At 25.6% G+C, this 18,317-nt stretch overlaps 1 protein-coding gene across 4 annotated transcripts; it reads right to left on the bottom strand.

The window, feature by feature from the left end:
* Window positions 1-271: 271 nt before the first annotated feature.
* LOC107167193 (single-stranded DNA-binding protein-like) lies at window positions 272-15,527 on the bottom strand. Of its 4 annotated transcripts, XM_015516127.2 has the most exons (16): window positions 14,813-15,527; window positions 12,098-12,170; window positions 11,883-11,944; window positions 11,118-11,202; window positions 11,000-11,041; window positions 10,832-10,918; window positions 10,655-10,747; window positions 10,492-10,569; window positions 10,372-10,417; window positions 10,162-10,194; window positions 6,812-7,017; window positions 5,198-5,236; window positions 4,958-5,018; window positions 4,822-4,892; window positions 4,526-4,726; window positions 272-3,429 (listed from the first exon to the last, which is right to left on the bottom strand). In XM_015516127.2, exons 1-16 carry the CDS (start codon window positions 14,866-14,868, stop codon window positions 3,325-3,327), a joined length of 1,338 nt encoding a protein of 445 aa, XP_015371613.2. In that variant the 5' UTR covers window positions 14,869-15,527; the 3' UTR covers window positions 272-3,324. The 4 variants fall into 4 exon arrangements, with proteins under 4 accessions (XP_015371613.2, XP_089071867.1, XP_015371611.1 ...); XM_089215741.1 differs by having other exon boundaries at window positions 272-4,726; XM_015516125.2 differs by lacking the exon at window positions 10,162-10,194 and having other exon boundaries at window positions 272-4,726.
* Window positions 15,528-18,317: the final 2,790 nt, after the last annotated feature.

Raw genomic sequence — 18,317 nt, 5'->3', positions numbered from 1 at the left:
ATAAACTTAATAAACTTTATTTCAAAATTTGATCATAAAGTCTAGAGGCCCAAATTAATACCAAGAGTCCTGATTTGCTACATGGTCCAACCCTGACTTACAGTCTATCCCTCAAATGTCCAACCAACAAGGTTTATATGGCGTCTGACCATTGCATTTTTTAATTTAAATCATTAAAAGGACATAAGAAATATAATTTATCTCTTACAAAGTATTTAATACAATATACTTGACATATTATATTTAGACATTAAATTAAGAACACCAACAATTAATACATACTGTCAGGTAGTTTAATTTGGTAATAAAATGATTTACAACACCGAATTTAACACCAATATTATATACATATTTAAGTATATAATATAATATAAATTTAAAATTAACACGATCCTTAATTGTATTACTTATAATTAAATAAATCATACATGAAGATATTTTACTTAATTTTGAACACAATATTATAGAGAAGAGTTCATTATAATTTTGTTTAAAGACATATTTATTTAATCAATTAACAATACATACCAAAATGTCTCAGACACAGGAGTTTCCAGTCAGCCAGCTCAAGTATACCTCTACTTTAAACTAACTACAGTACATAATGATTTGTGTAAAAACCAGTTGAACAATTTACACCAACTTGTAGCATAAAAATTAAATATTATGCAATTAAGTAATTAATTAATTACAGTAAACCAATTAAATATACAAAGACTATGTGTTAAAACTACCAACCAAGTAATTAGAAAAATGTAACATTAGATGGGGTCGGATAACAATACAAGGAGGGTTACTAGGGTATTTCAGCATATCCGAGACATTTGGACAGCATATTATTATCATAAATAATTTATTGTTAACAGTTCTTAATTTAAAAACATAATGCAATAATAAAATAATATGATGAAATGTTTAATAGTACTTTTTAGACAAATAAACAAAATTGCACGTGAACTTTCTCATCTCAATCTAAATAACATTCATTTTTTTACTGTAAGATAACAATTAGAATTCAACAATCGACATTCTTTATTTAACTAATATTATTATTATCAGGCGATTGCCAATTCAACTTTGATCATTTTGGAATTTATAAATCATCTTATGTCTTCAATAAACAGTGCATTGTATCTAATATTTAATATTTATTTAAATTGAGATTTTACAAAAGAAAATTTATAAAATACTTGTACATTATATAATGTACATATGTATTCTAAAAATACCATTAAACTTTCCAGATAACTATTAATAATATATACCACAGATAAACAAATAACTATGAAATGTATAATATAAATAATAATAATAATAATAAATAATAATTATATTAATTAAACAACATACAAAATAATAGTATAATTTTACAACATTGTTTTCTTACAAAATCTATATTGAAACATTAAATCTTAGTGGGAATGTATATGGGACAAGAAACAAATTAATTTCAATATAAATACAAATTCAATAACATTTTGATTTAAAAAATAAAAATCATACAATAGTTATTAATATATCGTTATAATTAAAAAAGTGCCACTTTTAGATAAAATGTTACATTATATTTATAAAAATAATAACTAAATATGAAATGACAATATTTATCTTTAAATCAATTTGTAAAAATAATTTATAGAAGATGAAATTCTTTCAAAATTTCTATGGTTTGTTACATACATTTAATTGATCGCTTAAATTTGGCTATCCATTTTTTGTTTTCTTTTATATGATATATTTTAAGTTCTTTTTATAATGCTAAATAGATATTTTTTTAGCAAATGATGAAAAAATTCTAACCGAGATTTTCACAATTGCCAGTTTGTAATATGGCTTTTTTAAATTATTATTTATCGGGATCAGTATACTCGTGTATAATATTTATATTATTATATACAATATTTGAAAATTATTGATATTAACAGTAAAGAACCTATATTTTTTTTTCAAAAAATTGCCTTGCATAACTTAGAAAATTAAAGTATACAAAATCAGAAAAAATATTCAACTTTGTAGTTTTCTTTAAGAGGACGCCACACCCGCATGTGTTGTCTGCATCATACAAATGAGTAACATGGCAAATTTTATGATCAGCAGTTCCAATTTATCTCTGTTAATTTAAAATTTTGAGTGAATTGACCTCATATTAACCATCAATTTTTATAAGAGGTCAATTCACACTAAATTTTATCTAACGTAGATGAACTACTGAGCATAAATTTTGTTATGTTACGCACTTGTAAGACGGAGACAACACATGCGAACGTGGCATCCTCTTAAGTAAACAAGAATACAAAATTTCAATAATCGTATACCGCAAACAAATAGCAATTTCACTCAATAAACCAATATGGTTTGGTTTACATTAATAAACAACTCCAATAGTTTGTTACTAAATTTGACAAGTAAGAATTGAAATATTTTATGATTTAACATTTAATAATAAATATAAGACTTTGCTAGTCATTAAAAATATAACAATCAAATGTTGCCAATTAAACAACTATTACAATACATTAGACACTATGAAATACGGTAATTTTTTTTTTAACTAATCACAATTTGTAATAAATTAATAAACATAAAATATAAATATATCGAGATTTCATAAAGAAAATATTGGGTTCGCCAATTGGAATTAGTTAAAAAAAACATGAATTAAAATTTTACAACTAAATGGCAAAATTATAAACAAATAAAATGAATTTATATTTGATGTAAATTATTATATAAGTATGTAATAATTACAGTAGTAGTTATTATTATGTAAGCATTAGCTTACATTAAGCTGTAATCATTTATTATACGTAATTAAATTACAAAAAAATAATACATTCATAATATTTATTTTTTAATTCATTAAAACATGAATTTAAAAATATTAATAAATTTATATTCTGTAATATTGAACAGAAATAATTATCAAAATAAAACACAGTTATTCTAAATGTAGAAGTCCCAAAAAACATAACAAAAACATTTTAAACAAAATGTTAGTGCTCTTGAAAAATAATAGTTTAACCTCAGTCATTATCGATATGGGTGCATAGTTGTTGAATAGATAGAGAGAATACCTATTTTAATGACATAACCTTTATGTTGTATCTGGTTTAAAATTTTTCCTAAAATATACATGCAATAATACCATACATTTTAATTATATCATAATATATTGAATAACCTCATATTCATATTAGTTGTATAAATATAAATATTTAGATTTTATTGTTTGGGAACCATGAAATTTCAAAAAAATGACAGAAAAAATATGTATTTTATTGCACAGATTTTTATGAAAATCTCAAGCTATCATAATAATTTTTACTATTGGATGTAATTATCCGATTGGTCACAATCCTTTTCAAAACGTTTGGCTCCCTCTTGCATACTTTCGTTTATTTTCAATATTGCAGCGAATTCAGTCTGATCCTAAATATCGCATCAAAATAAATGTTAGGTACTTTGAGATATAAAAATGTACCCTTAATGAAATGTAAACGGTCACCGTTTTACAACATTGATAACTATAAGAACACAAGTAATAATACCAGAATTAAGGAATAGTGATGATTAGGGTCCGGATTTATATGCAATAAAAATCTATAAAATATTTAGATTCATATCATTAATATGCGAAAAAATATGAAAAATTAATTTTTTTCAAATAATCAAACTAGACGGTTATGTGTAAAAATATTACACAATCTAAATATATGTATAATGAGTTAATAAAAAATAAAAAATGCAAAATATAAATGTTTAACGACATGTGCAGAATGTCTACATATACTGTTATCTAATGTAGTCACGCAATTAAAAATTTACCACTAGAAAATCTGATATTTTTTGTTATTTGTCGATAACTTATCAATGTACATTATCATGGGTTATTTACGATTAACAATAGGTATTTGTATTTTGTACAAACCAAAAAGGTTGAGAAACATTGAACTAAAAAATAGGTAATGGATTTAAATAATATCTGTTTAGATTTACAAATCTGAATAAAAATGTTAAAGAAAATAATATAATACCCAGACCATAATAATACCATGTAATTGTAAACAGATGTACGTATTAACTCTATAAACAACCAATTAAAATTCAGGCACATTACACTGACGCGGTTTATAGCATTTTTAAAAGTTATTTCATGTCTTTAATACTTTTTTGGGAATCTACAATATGCATAACTCAAAGAGATTTTAATATACACTTAAATTATGACAAACTATTGATTATAAATTTAGAAAAATTGGACAAGACAAATAATAATCTGATAACGGTGAGATAAAAAAAATGGTGAACAATACTTAAGGTTTCAGAAAAAATTTAAATGCATTTTAGTACTAAATTAATAAAAAAAAGTTAAATTCTACATTTTGTTTTTATAAATGTAAATTGTAATATTATTTTCAACTTAATATTTCTTAGTCACCATACAGTTATCATCACACCTTAATCAGTATGTAGTTCATCGACTGTCTTCAATGTCCATAAACTAATATATATCCAGGCCAATTACATTTTCTCCCGCTCCTCCAAATCCTGACAAATTATAATCGCCCATGCCACTCCCACTATCTTCTCTTGGTGTCCCTGGGCCACCTGGTGCAGGTGAATTTTTCATACCATCTAATCCTTCGCCATTCAAAACCGAATTCATCGCATTAGGACCCATTGGTCCTAGCGGTCCACTGTCTGATGCATTATTCATTGGAAAATCCTGGAAAAGATTTTTTTTTATTATTATTTTGAGGATACAATATTAAAGTATAACAAAATACATAATTGTAAAATTTTTCTTAATTTATAACTTACACCAGGCATATTCCCTCCAGTAACCGGCTTCATCATTGTGTACATACTTTCTCCACCAGAGTTTGAAGAATCTTGAACATTATTGCTCAAATTAAGATCAAAAACTAAATGAACTACCTATTTTTATTTATTTTACCTTGAGGACTTTGCATTATTGGTGTGCCTGGTCCAGGAGGGCCGCCTGAACCCGAGGGTCCCTAAATAATAGTTTATATAAAAACTAAATCTCTTTTTACCAATACTTTTACTCAATCGTAGTTTAAACTATTATAACTCAGTAGTATAAATACCTACAGGTAAACTAATCTAATTTAATTAAAAATAATTGGCTATGTATTTTTAATATCAAATATTTAACTGTAACTTTTAAACTTACTCCATAAGCTCCTGGCGATGATGATGAATAACTCATGGGCTGAAAAAATATTAATCAAACATTTTGATTAGTTCAATAAAAATAATTATCTATTTTTGCATATATTAAAATTTATTTATTACAATTCATATTATATAGTTCTGACAAAAATAATTGATTAAGCTAAAAAGCAAAATAAAGCTATTTATGTATAAAATTAAAACTAACCATATAACAAAACTATTGAATTATCTTTAATTGATTGATTATAGCTATTTTTTATAAGTACGACAAAATCTATATTTTATAGAAATAACAAGAAGACAAGAACAATAAATCAATAGTGAAATTATGGTTTGTTTAATTATTAATTGATTCAGACTATTGAGGCGATTCTATATCACAATTTAGCTCTAACATGATCCGTGTCAGCTATTACAGTTTTAAGTACAAAAATATTACAAGTTATTTCTAATTATTTTAAATTTTATTAGTCTAATTTTTAAAATTTCCAACAATTTTGCTTCATAAATCTTAATATACATATAAATCATACGGCCTTTAAATAAGAAATTATAAGATCTCTGCAAATATAAGTATTATATTAGAAACAATTATATCATGTTTAGCTGTAATAATTGACATTCACAGATTTAAGTAGATATAAGTAGGTAATTTATAACAGGTAGTAAAAATAAACAAGCTGAAAAAGGTAAATAGTTGACTAAGGTTGGTTTAACAGATGTAACATTCTGTGGAGGACTGGTTATGGTCACGTGAGGTGAGATGGGTAGAAATAGAGTAAAGGGAATGGTGTCTCATAGAGTGGGAGGGAACGTGAAATAAAATAGTAGCTAGTAAGAAGGGTTATCAACCCTGTTGAGTTGTGATGAGATGAACATAATGAGTGATTACAGTGTGAGATCAGGGTTGAGATATTAAGAGTGGAGTGGATAATATGGGGTATGAGGGGTATGGGGTCATGAGGTATGTGTTCAATTTTCAATAAAAAGGCAATTAAAGATAGAAAGTGATTTTGTACTCTTTCAAGGCGCAATAGATCATATGCTAGATATGGAAACAGGATGACCGATACATAGGTACTCAAGAATGGAATGTACAAGCTTAAAGTAGAGGGTACGGAGATAAAGAGGGTTGTGTTGCATTTGATGAATCCAAGGATCTTAAATAACACAGCTTAATTAACACCTTTTGCCAAAAATATTGTTTTCAAATATATCTATCATTGGTTTTAAGTTGAAAGCAGTTTCTGAGTATCGGATATCATAAAAAGTGGTATTGGACTATCCCTACATTTAATATTATTAATAAGAAGGCAGCATAAAAAAGCAATTAAATAAAATGGCAGTATTAAAATTCTATATAATACAATATATAATAAGCTCCTCGTGGAAGTAATGTTATAACTCTGGTTTTTAAGCAATAAGCAAACTATTTTTATTTTTATAAGAACAATGATTATGTTTATCCAATGATAGTTAAGACAGTACAGTTTTGCTTGCTTGATATGTATTTATACAATTTTATTTTAGCCTTATCTATGACGATTAAATCAATAATACTATTAAGTAGTTATTATTATCTTTTAAAAATTTAAAAAAATAGAATACTCACAGTATTTGTATTTGGTTGCCATTGTGGCCTTCCAACAAGTCCACCCATAGATAAAGGCATATTAGGTCCACCACCTCCACCAGGACCCAAGGTTGTGTTAGGTGGAGGCCCACGCATTCCAGGGCTATATGATCCTAATGGACTCATATTTTGAGTGTTTTGACCACGAGGAGGATTCATTCGAGGATTCATTGGTCCCATACCACCTGTGCATAAAATAAATAAAACTCTTAAAAAAAAAATGAATTTATGTCATATATTATAAATTAAATTTCATAAGCAACAACTAATTATAAAATTAATATAATGAACAAACATAATACATTGACATACAGTTCTTATATCTTGAATATTAATACGGTTTATGTTTCCTTAATATATTAAATTAATATACTTTCAATTAAAATAAACACACAATTGTGAAATGATAAAAAAACAATTTCAACATTTGAATTAACTAAAAAATACAAGTTCAATTAAATAAAAATTTAAGCAAACTTATTAGAAAAATGTATCAATCAAAACTATTTAATAACTACATAATAAAATAATACTAAACAATTATTTTTTGAAATACAATTTGATAAATTTTTTAATTAAAAAAATAGAAATCATTAGACTACTTAGTAACAAAAAAAATAAACCTTATAAGTGAATCTAGAAAAAAAGTCAGATGATAAAATATATACAAAACATAAATATAAATTCCCTTCGTTCCATATAGTATAAATTAACTTGTTTTATAACGTAAATAATGTTAAAATAAGTCAGAGAAATTAGACAATTTCAACATAAAAATAAAATTAATGGACTGATGTAGTTAATTATCGTGTACAATGAAAAATGAATCTAAGTAGAGACCATAAACCCATAGTTCTGAAGATACTCTATCTACAGTGAAACGTGCTCATAAGGAACACTAACAGAACCTTTAAAAATGTCTGTTATAGAGAAGTTAGTAAGAGTACGATAAAGTTTCTGGCCATGTCAATATTTTTGCCAGCACCTTAATATTTTATTCGTTTAGGAGAAGAGGTATCTGTTAGACAGATCTTACTGTACTTATAATATTTGAATTTTATAATGCTCAAATAAACTGTAATATTCAACACTAATCAATGGAAAACAATATTTTTATATTAATTCAAAAGTAGAATATTTTTCAAGCATTATTGCTACAGACTTATTGTTATTTATATAATAAAATCAGTTAATGTTTTGATGCAGTTTAGGAAATCGTAGAATACTTCATAAAGTCCAAAATTAAAAAATATTATTTATAACAACCTTACTTTATAAATAGGTAAGAAAAAATTATTATTTTTACTTTCTTCTAATGAAATAATCTAAAATTTAATAATATCATATTTTTACTATATCTTATAAAAATTGTGTTTCGTACATCATACATAACAAAATAAATTTTATATATCTTTAAATAATAATAAAAGTTATAAAGACTATTTTACATTTATTGAAATTTTAAAATCGCATCTGAATTTAAATCTTGAACCAAAAAATTACTACAGTAAAACAATTTCAAGTTAAACATGGAATAAGTAAAATTTTGTTTTAATGAAATTAATGTTTATCTTAATAAATTAAAAGAAAATATTTTATAAATCTATAAATATATCGTTGAAAAAAATTCCATCTTCTTAAAGTAACAAATAATAACTTAGGAAATCAATCTAGCGATTTAAAACTAATAAACTACAAAAAGTGATGGAAATGATTTTTAAATTCATAACACACATTTTAATAACTTAACAACATCAAACACACATATTATAGTGAATGAAAATAAATTAAAGATATATCAAGGGAAATGACAGTTGTCAAATCAAATTATTTTTATAATGGATGAATAAATTTCATTTTTTTTATGATGAAAACTATTAAAAACTAAAATCTATAATTTACATTTTAAACATGATTGCACAAAAATCCATTTTTTTTTTCATTAAATTTTATAACTGCCATTTCTCTTAAGCGGACATAACACCCGCATTTGTTGTCTCAGTCTTACAAACGCGATAAAAATGCTTTAACTCACTAAAAAACTGAATTACCCTAAAAATACTTAATAACTAACTGATAATGTTCTTAGCATCAAGTTTTGTAATAGGTCTATTCATTCTAATTTTTAAGCTAACAAAGTAAAATGCGAAAATAAATTTGATATGTTAAGCGTTTGTAAAACTGAGACTACAAATATGGATGTTGCGACCTTTTAAGAGGACGCCATACCCGCATGTGTTGTCTCCGTCGTACAAATGCGTAGCATAGCAAATTTTACGCTCAGCAGATCACGTTTAGCTCCGTTAATTTAAAATTTAGAGTGAATTGACCTATTATAAAAATTAAAGGTAAGATTATTACCGAGGGCATCTCATAAGCTTTTTATTTTATTTTTTTTTTTAACCGAGTTATGAGTATTTTAAAATTATAAATTATTTTTATATCTAAAAATACTCATAACTCGGTTTAAAATTAAAATATAATAAAAAGCCTATGAGATGCCCTCGGTAATAATCTTGCCTTTAATTTTTATAATAAGTCAATTCACTCTAAATTTTAAATTAACGGAGATAATCGTGATCTGCTGAGCGTAAAATTTGCTGTGCTACGCACTTGTACGACGGAGACAACACATGCGAGTGTGGCGTCCTCTTAAGAGTATGTAACAGTGGAATTTGTTGTCTCCGTCTTACCAGTGTGTAATATAGCAAATTTACGCTCAGCAGAACACTTGTAGCTACTTTAGTTTAAAAATTACAGTGAATCGACCTATTATGAAACTTGATGGTAAGAACATTATCTGTGTTTGCACGTTGGTTTTTTACGATAATTTAATTTTTAAGAGAGTTATGAGCATATAATATACAGTACTTTAAAAATGCTCATAACTCACTTAATGATTGAATTATCCTTAAAGACGAACGTACAAACACAGATTCTTACCATCAAGTTTCATAATAGGTCGATTCACTGTAATTTTTAAACTAAAGGAGTTACAAGTGTTCTGCTGATCGTAAATTTTCCATATTACACTTTGGTAAGACGGAGACAACAAATACCACTGTTACGTACTCTTAACAATTTGAATTGTTATTACCATGCTTTTTTTGAAAAAAATTTTATTGATCATAATAATCACTTTGAAATATGTATTCAATACAAACATTCCAATAATAAAATTAAAGAATAAAGGTCTTGAGTTTTAAAAGATTAAACATTGATTCTAATAAAAACAAACAGTGTTATTTTATTACCATTATAACATAAACTATAAAATATTTGAGTTACGAAATATTGTGCATAATAAAATTTAATTAATACTGGCCTACCTTGCCAACCTACAACATATTCTCCAGCTTCACCTACAGGAGAAAAAATTATCAAGCAAATTATTGATTAATTATATAATTTATACTTTCATAATTAATTTATAAAAATCAGTTAAATAAACCTAATTTCACATCATTTTTAATAATTAATTGTAATTTCGCATTAGACATAAAAGGTGATAAAATGTTAATTACTATTAAATAGTTTACCTTGTCTTAAAGGGTCCATGCCTGGCATCATTGGCTGACCTGTAGGCTAAAATATGAGTTATTTAATAATTTTAAAGTTACTCAGATATTATAGTGGTAATTTTATAATTAAAAACTTACAGAATTAAAATCATTTCCTAATTGTGACATGCGAATTCCAGGCCTTGGACCACCCGGATATCGAGGACCCATAAAAGGCTAAAATAAAAGAAAGTATTAACATTTAAATTTGAATTGTACCTTGAGCAATTAATTATTTAAAACAAAATTATCAATAACAAACCTGATTTGATAACATTTGTCCATGTGATGGAGGTTGAGAATGAGATTGTTGTGCTGAAGGATGACTTGGAGGTGATGGTCTCATTGATGAATTCTAATATTTATACAAATAATTTTTTTGTTTTTTATCATAAATTACTGCCATTCAATTTTACAAATTATTTTAAAATATACGAACTGGGAAAAATCCTCCAGGCATTGGCCCTCCAGGCATTCCATCATTTTGGGGCATTTGTCCTAAAGGACTAGGAGAAGGTCCAGCGTTCTATAAATAAATGTATTTAATTTAATTGTCTTGTTTATATTAATTAACAAAAATTAATATTTAGAGGTCAATAATACTTACATGTGTAATACCATTTACACCATAACCTGAATTCACAAAACCCTAAAAAATGTTTAATCCGTATAACTATAATACATATATTTATATTGGTTATCTTTGTAAATATTTAAATACACACATAGTCATGAAATGCTTTAGCTTCACTTGAATGTTCACATGTATCACGGCGTTCTGGAGCAGCACAATATAAATCCCAAAATACACTAAAAATATAAGGCAAGTTAATCATAAAATAATTTAGAAAGATCATTTTCATAAGTGAAAATGGTATAGCTTTATATAGTTTTCTGGAACGTATGATTTATATAAATTTTTGTTAAATTTTAAAACAATAAATTATTAGTATAAAAGATTTAAGAATGACTATGCTTACCAAAAAACATATACATAAATAATCAAAATTTAAGTCTACTTTTAGCCATCATAATTTAATTTTAGTGATAAATACATAACTGTATCTGACAATGAAAAAAATATAAAATGAATATAAAATAATTTTTAAAATGTTTCATCAAAATATGATTGACATAAACCTAATGAAAAATTTAAGAACATTTTAATTAATATAATAAATTGAAGCACACTCACATAATAGTAGAGTTAAAAAAAAAAAACATGAATTATAGAAAGTTGCAATCATTTTTAATGTACCAGGAGATGTCAGTATCATTATAATTTTTGTATAATTCGTTATGAAATTTAAAAAAATAAAATAAATATATGTATATATACTGATTGAGATACTATCACTGGATTAACATAAAAAAATATAAGATATATGTCAGCCACTTTGTTTATCATATAACTTTATGTACAGATTGTACATGTTGTTAAAATTGTAATAAAAAAAAAAAATTAAATTTATATACTTTATAGTACTTACCACCACCAAGAATGCAGGAATCCTGGTGGTTCACCTAATGTGATATTCTTTTCCCATCTAATCTAAAGCAATAATCATAAATGACTCATATTAATACACGATTTATAAACTTAAAAACATTAATGAATAAATACCTACTATTAACATATTTTGCCAAATATACAGACATACTAAAGTAATGCAATACAAAAATTAAATTTTAATCAGCTACTCACTTCATTTAAAAATGTTTGAGCTGCTTTTTGGGCTCCAATATGTAATAAATACTCATAAACATATAATGCTAACCTAAAACAATACATATATAAATTTATTCCAAATATTCATAGTTATATAAATACAATTACAATTATATTTTAATTTATAATATTATTAAGTAAAATTACAAAATATATAAGCATCTGTCCAACTCTTTTTTTCAGAATTTATGGTTTAATTTGTCATCTACTAAAACTCATATTTAAGATTTTAGAAGGTTTAGTTTTTAATCAAATACTTGACACACTTTCAATTAATTTTGACCAATAGAAAAGAGATTCCTTGCAACTAAGAAAACACCAACAACATTAATTCTTTAATATTCTAATAACCCTTGGAAATCTCCACACTGTTTATTGACAATTAGTATCAGCAGTAAATGCCCTACTTCTACCTCCCTTTCCAAATACACTATTAAATACAAGTGATTAAAGTATTGTACTAAAAAATAACCAAAATATTATACTAATATTCACTTTTATATTAATAACTAAATAATATAATATGTTATATACTTATATCATACATATTATTTACTACTCCACATCTCCTTAAAAAAATATTATACCTGGATGTAGTAAAATAAAAGATAAATTTATTTTATATTAATAAAATTAAGTATATCATAACTTTTTACATGCATTACAAGAAAATTAAATCAATAAGATGTCATTATTTTGATGGATTTTTATTTTAATGTTAATAAATTTGTTTAAATTAGAAATCAAGTTATAGTTTAGGATTGATGATGAATATATAAGAATTTATAAATTAACATAAACAGAAAAGTATTTATACAAAAGTAATTAAAAACTGAGACAATACAGAATCAGGCCAATCTATCTTTCCATTTTATAGTCAATAGAATAGGCAAGTAGAGTTTAATTTTGTATGCTTATACATATTATTTATAGCTGGGGAGCAAGAAGGACCAATGTCATATTTGGAAAAATTATTTAACAAATGTAATTACTCATTAAAATTTGATTATGTAACATGTGTTAAAAATATAATATATAATATTAAGGGTCTACAATAAGCACGATATGGGTTCTTTAAAATCAATCAATCAAGTTTGTAGACATAAATAAGTTACTTAAATTATAATTTATGTGTAATTGAATATTATCATTAGGTTTTAGTAAAAATAATAAGTTGTTTAGTTATTCAAATGTATTTATTTTAAATTTAAATGCTTGACCATGTCAGATATTAATAATATTAATGATCCATCAAGGTTAATGTGAAGATAAAGTTAAGACATTTTCTTGTTTTGTCAAACACAAATGTTTCATTAAAGTAAGAACAAAAAATAAATGTAGTAATTAAAATTTCAACTGTAACATCAAACTCAAAATATTTATTGTTTTTATATATTTCTATTAGCCCTTCTTGCATCAAGCCATAAATATTTATTACAAATTGTCACGAAAAGATAGTTTTTATATACATAATTATTTTACTTATTCAATTCAGATTATTGATAAACCAAATATTAACTTTTATTCATTAAGGTGACTACAGTTATCATACAAAAAGGTTGTAGACCTAACCTGACATGATTGCTAGATTTCAGTATTGAATCATTTTACCTATGTTTACTGTGTATTAATTGAAACAATTTTATTGTTTGTTTTTTCAGCAAAAAAATCAGAAAATTTAAAAATTGTATTTTAATATTTTAATATTGTAGGTATTTTAAATTTACAACACATAAACAGCATTTGAAATACAAAAATTGATTCGATTAAAACATACTTAACTTATATAATTTAAGTACTTCAAATTGTAATCCATTTTTTTTTAATTACATTTAATATGTTCTCGCCTAAGTTTTTGCCTCAACCTAATTAATTTGTTTCAAAATCCAAAACTTAGTATATACTCAATATTTATAACTAAAGTATAAAACTAAAATTTTATGAGTGACTTATAAAATTTAATGATAAATATCAATGTTATTCAAAATGTTCAGTAGTTTTTGATCAGTGGTGTGTTTAGGGGGTGGGCCTGGTAGGCATGTGCCCACCCACATTTTTATATAAGTACTAGACTAGTATGTAAGTCCGATGCTCAATGAAATTTTAGTATGAGGAGGGGGTAAAACCATTCAGAACTTAATATTTGTGGCCCATCCACAAAAAAAGTTCTGGACACGTCACTGTTTTTGATGAGCAATGGACAAGACATTACCTAAGATAAATTTCTAGCAACTATTTAAAACATGAATGCTTTAAATAATCATTTATTTCACAATATGCGCATAGAGTGTGATAACTTATTATAGTAGAGAACATAATACTTTAATTCATTAATAAGTAGGTATACAGATTATAATTATATCAACAATAATTGATAGATGATTCAAAATATTGTTTTTTTGGAGTTTTTAAAGATATAATAAGCATAGGTAAAACAAAAATAAAGATAATTCTTAAAAGTTCAAAGGTTCTATTACTTTAATAGTTAATACACTACTTAATAAACCATAAACACATATGATAAACCTGGGAATTACCTTTAATCAATAAGCTCATTAATACCATAATTAATTATAAACACATAAATAGTATTCCTATAAAAATAAATAATGAAAATAACCATACAAAATTGTTAAGTCCGCATATCTAAAAGTATAACTGTCTAAACTAGGAATGAAAATAACAACTCACTTTTCTCTGGCCTGAGCATCAGATGGCACTGTAGCGCCCTTTCCTTTTGCATACATCTCAAGTTATATTAGTTAAATAACTTTGGCCTCAAATAAAATCTGCGATTAACGCAGCAACAAAATAAACCACACTATGCAGACACTGACAGCAACACGATAGTTGTCATTGCAGGGTATGTTTATTTGGTAGTCTTCAAGCACGTTCAGACAATTGTGTGGTGTTTTTGTTCAGTTACTTTGTAAATCAGCACCTGACAAGTGAAAAAACTTCTCGACGTGTCTTGAGTCCTCTGCTTTCGATTTGTGCGTCAGATAAACTTCAAATCAAGCGATTCAAAACAACGATTACACGAAATGAACGACAGATGATCCAAAATTCGACGGTCAAGGAAATTAAGAGATACAAAAATTACTTCTCGACGCACAATTACGAAAACGGTTTTGCTCCAGAATACAATGTACACTCGATCAGCGGAGTACGTATTTCTAATAAACTTACACGTTTACGGTTCTGATTATATTATATTTTTATTGGTGAACGGGCAAATGGACGGGATGAAAAGAACGCGGAAATGGTAAAACAAATAACATATATTTGAAAGCATAAAAAGCACTGTTATATTTTCCTCCCCGAAAAATTAAATCGATGCAGAGAAAAATATCGGCGCATTACCTGCGATCGAGGTGCAGTGGGTAGAGTAGAGACGACGTCTAAGATAGTTACTTCCGAAAATGATAATAATCAAACATTGATAAATGGCTGCGGTGTTGCCAACCATCCGGGCCACACACTTCCGCTATTCACTATTATCGCCTATCCCTTCACCATAAGTATGTCCCGCCAACAATACTACAGCTACTGCTATGCTGCAAAAGATCAGCGGCCAATGACCGAGAAAAACGGGAAACGAAACAATAAAAAAAAATTACCAAAATAATATTATCACCGGTAGGCAGTGTTTCTATTTCCCTACTCATTCTATACGGCCAAAATTAAGCGTAGTATCGTTCTCACTGTATATATATATACACAAATACGTACATGGCGAGGTGCTCGGATTTTTAAAATTAAAATACAAGAGGCATTTTTTCAATCAACCTATCGGACTCTTGTTTCATGTATATAATCCACAAATTAAAAAAAAAAATTGTTCCTAATATTATTGTAGTTTTATCATCTTCATACAAATAATATATATTTTAGAAAATAGGTAAATAGGTAGGTAGGTAATAAGAAATATTTGTAGGAACATTATGTAGGATACATGAATTTTTCATTGAACGTTTATAACTAGGTATTAGAGTTTTCTATCGATACACCATAAAATGTACAAAATATTTTTATTTGATTATTGTAATGAAAAATTCTAAAACTTGAAAATTAAATATAAGGTTTCTCATCAGCTGTTAATAGTAGGTATAAACTTAATAAAAAGATGATCGTAAAATCACAAAAAAAATTTATGATTGTCTGAAGTTAAAATATTTATAAAATTTGCCAATTATTTTGAGTAAAAATATCATAAAAATGTTATTTCTATATACCTAATATAAGAATTGAAAATGTTATACAAAAGACTTTAATATTTTTTTATTTATACATTATAACAATTAAAAAAACGGGTAAGTGGATGTCGCTCTGCTGTACATTAGGGGGTTGGGTGGACCTCAGACTAAGGTAGGTTAAATTTGAATGAAATGATAGGTATCATTATATACGCAAAACGATTCTGAACGGAGATGATTTGTCAGTCTAGGATATATTATATTTAAATATTGTCATATAATATTCTATTATGAAACAAAATATTTTATTTTTCAATCAGGACGCATTTTGCATAAGGCATGGTTAAACAATTTTGCAAAAACATTGTATTTAGTTATCATAATAAAACCTACCTTATATTAATCATAGATATACATATACCTGGTTTGAGGATAAATCGTTATCGTTACGCGATATAAAAATATAAAACTCAAACGCTCAAAACATTTTTCCTATAATGACGCTTCAAATTTTCTCTATAGCTATTTGAAAAAAAACTCATGGAAAACTTAGTGTTGAATTTTTCACCCTAGATATAAATACAAACAATTTTATGAATTTTGAACTACAAAAGTATTTACAAATATTCATGGTTTTGACGAATTTTTGTCAATATTTGAACTTCAAATGCTTAAACAAAAATTGTACATATGTATTCTTATAATTTTTTAATCACTATAAGAATAACTTATGAGAAACTTTGTATTAAATTTTCAAGTATTTTAATAGGGCCAAAAAAATATTATCGACACTTCAAAAAAAAATTTTCAGAAAAATTGAAAATTTCAGTTGTCTAAAAACATCTCAAAAAGTCAAAATATTTTGAAAATTAAATCATGTAAAGAAAATGCCAATCTAAATAACTGGTAAAATTTTAAGTTTATACGACTTATACTTTTTGAATAATAACAAATATTTAAAATCGTTTCAGGATAAATCGTTATCGTAACGCTATTTCGTAAAAATTTAAAATTCAAACGCACCTCAAATTTTTCCTATAATGACGCTTCGAGATTTCTCAATAGCTACTTGAAGGAAAGCTTATGGAAACTTAGTGTTGTATTTTTAATCCTTAGTTATAAACACAAAAAATTTTATGATTTTTCAGCTTCAAAATTACTTGCAAATTTTCGCATTTTCGACAGATTTCGTAAAAATTTGAACTATAAACGCTTATAAAAAAAATTGTGATTAACGATTTTTAATTTTTTTTAGCTACAATACTCATAAGGAACCTTGTATTAAATTTTCAAGTTTTTTTGGTCGTCAAACATTTTTTTACCGACACTTCTCAAAAAAATTGAAAATTTCAGTGGTCTATAAATAACTCAAAAAAAGTCAAAACTTTTTGAAAATTAAACTGTATATAGATAACACTAACATAAACATTTGGTGAAAATTTCAAGTATTTACAGTGATTAATTATTGAATTACAACCATATAAAAAAATCGATTTGTTCGAAAACTGGTTTTGCGTAAAAATTCTCATTTTTCTGTCACTTTTTTTTTGTTTTTTTCGATTTTTTTGAAAACTGTTGGAAAATGTTTACTTTTGACCTCTATTGTGCACCAAGGATATTCACTTTTCCATTGGAAACCACCCCCAAAGTTTGAAATTGAAGCATTATTTCGACTAGTTATGTTTTACACAGACACATACAAAAAAACAAAAAAAAATACACATCATTGTAAAATCAATACATTCATCACTCCGTTCAGAATCTAAAAGTTTAGCAGAAATGCATATTCATTGTTCATTGGTGTTTCAAATTTTTACATTGGATTTTCAGCAATCATAATTTTATTATTTAATTGTAATTAAAAAATGAATAATTATGATAACTATAGTAAAAATAGAACTTGACATTTTCATCAATTGTTTAATTTATCATTTTCTATTTTTAATAAGGATAACATTAAAAAAATATTTTAACTTTTAAGTTATTTTTATTATTTAAAT

The sequence above is a fragment of the Diuraphis noxia genome, unplaced genomic scaffold, assembly GCF_037042655.1.
Source record: "Diuraphis noxia isolate RWA-SAM2 unplaced genomic scaffold, SU_Dnox_SAM2 contig0001, whole genome shotgun sequence".
NCBI classification, from domain to species: Eukaryota; Metazoa; Arthropoda; class Insecta; order Hemiptera; family Aphididae; genus Diuraphis; species Diuraphis noxia.
The sequence above is the reverse complement of the archived record's forward strand: the minus strand, read 5'-3'. Positions and strand labels throughout refer to the sequence as shown.

Bases quoted from the DNA above. Each gene is read 5' to 3' on its own strand.
- LOC107167193 (XM_015516127.2), bottom strand. From the start codon at position 14,868: ATGTATGCAAAAGGAAAGGGCGCTACAGTGCCATCTGATGCTCAGGCC. The intron at 7,018-10,161 runs GTAGGCCAGTAT...TTTTATGCACAG, and splicing joins ATATGTTGTAGGTTGGCAAG to GTGGTATGGGACCAATGAAT. The intron at 5,019-5,197 runs GTAAGTTTAAAA...ACTATTATTTAG, and splicing joins CATCGCCAGGAGCTTATGGA to GGACCCTCGGGTTCAGGCGG.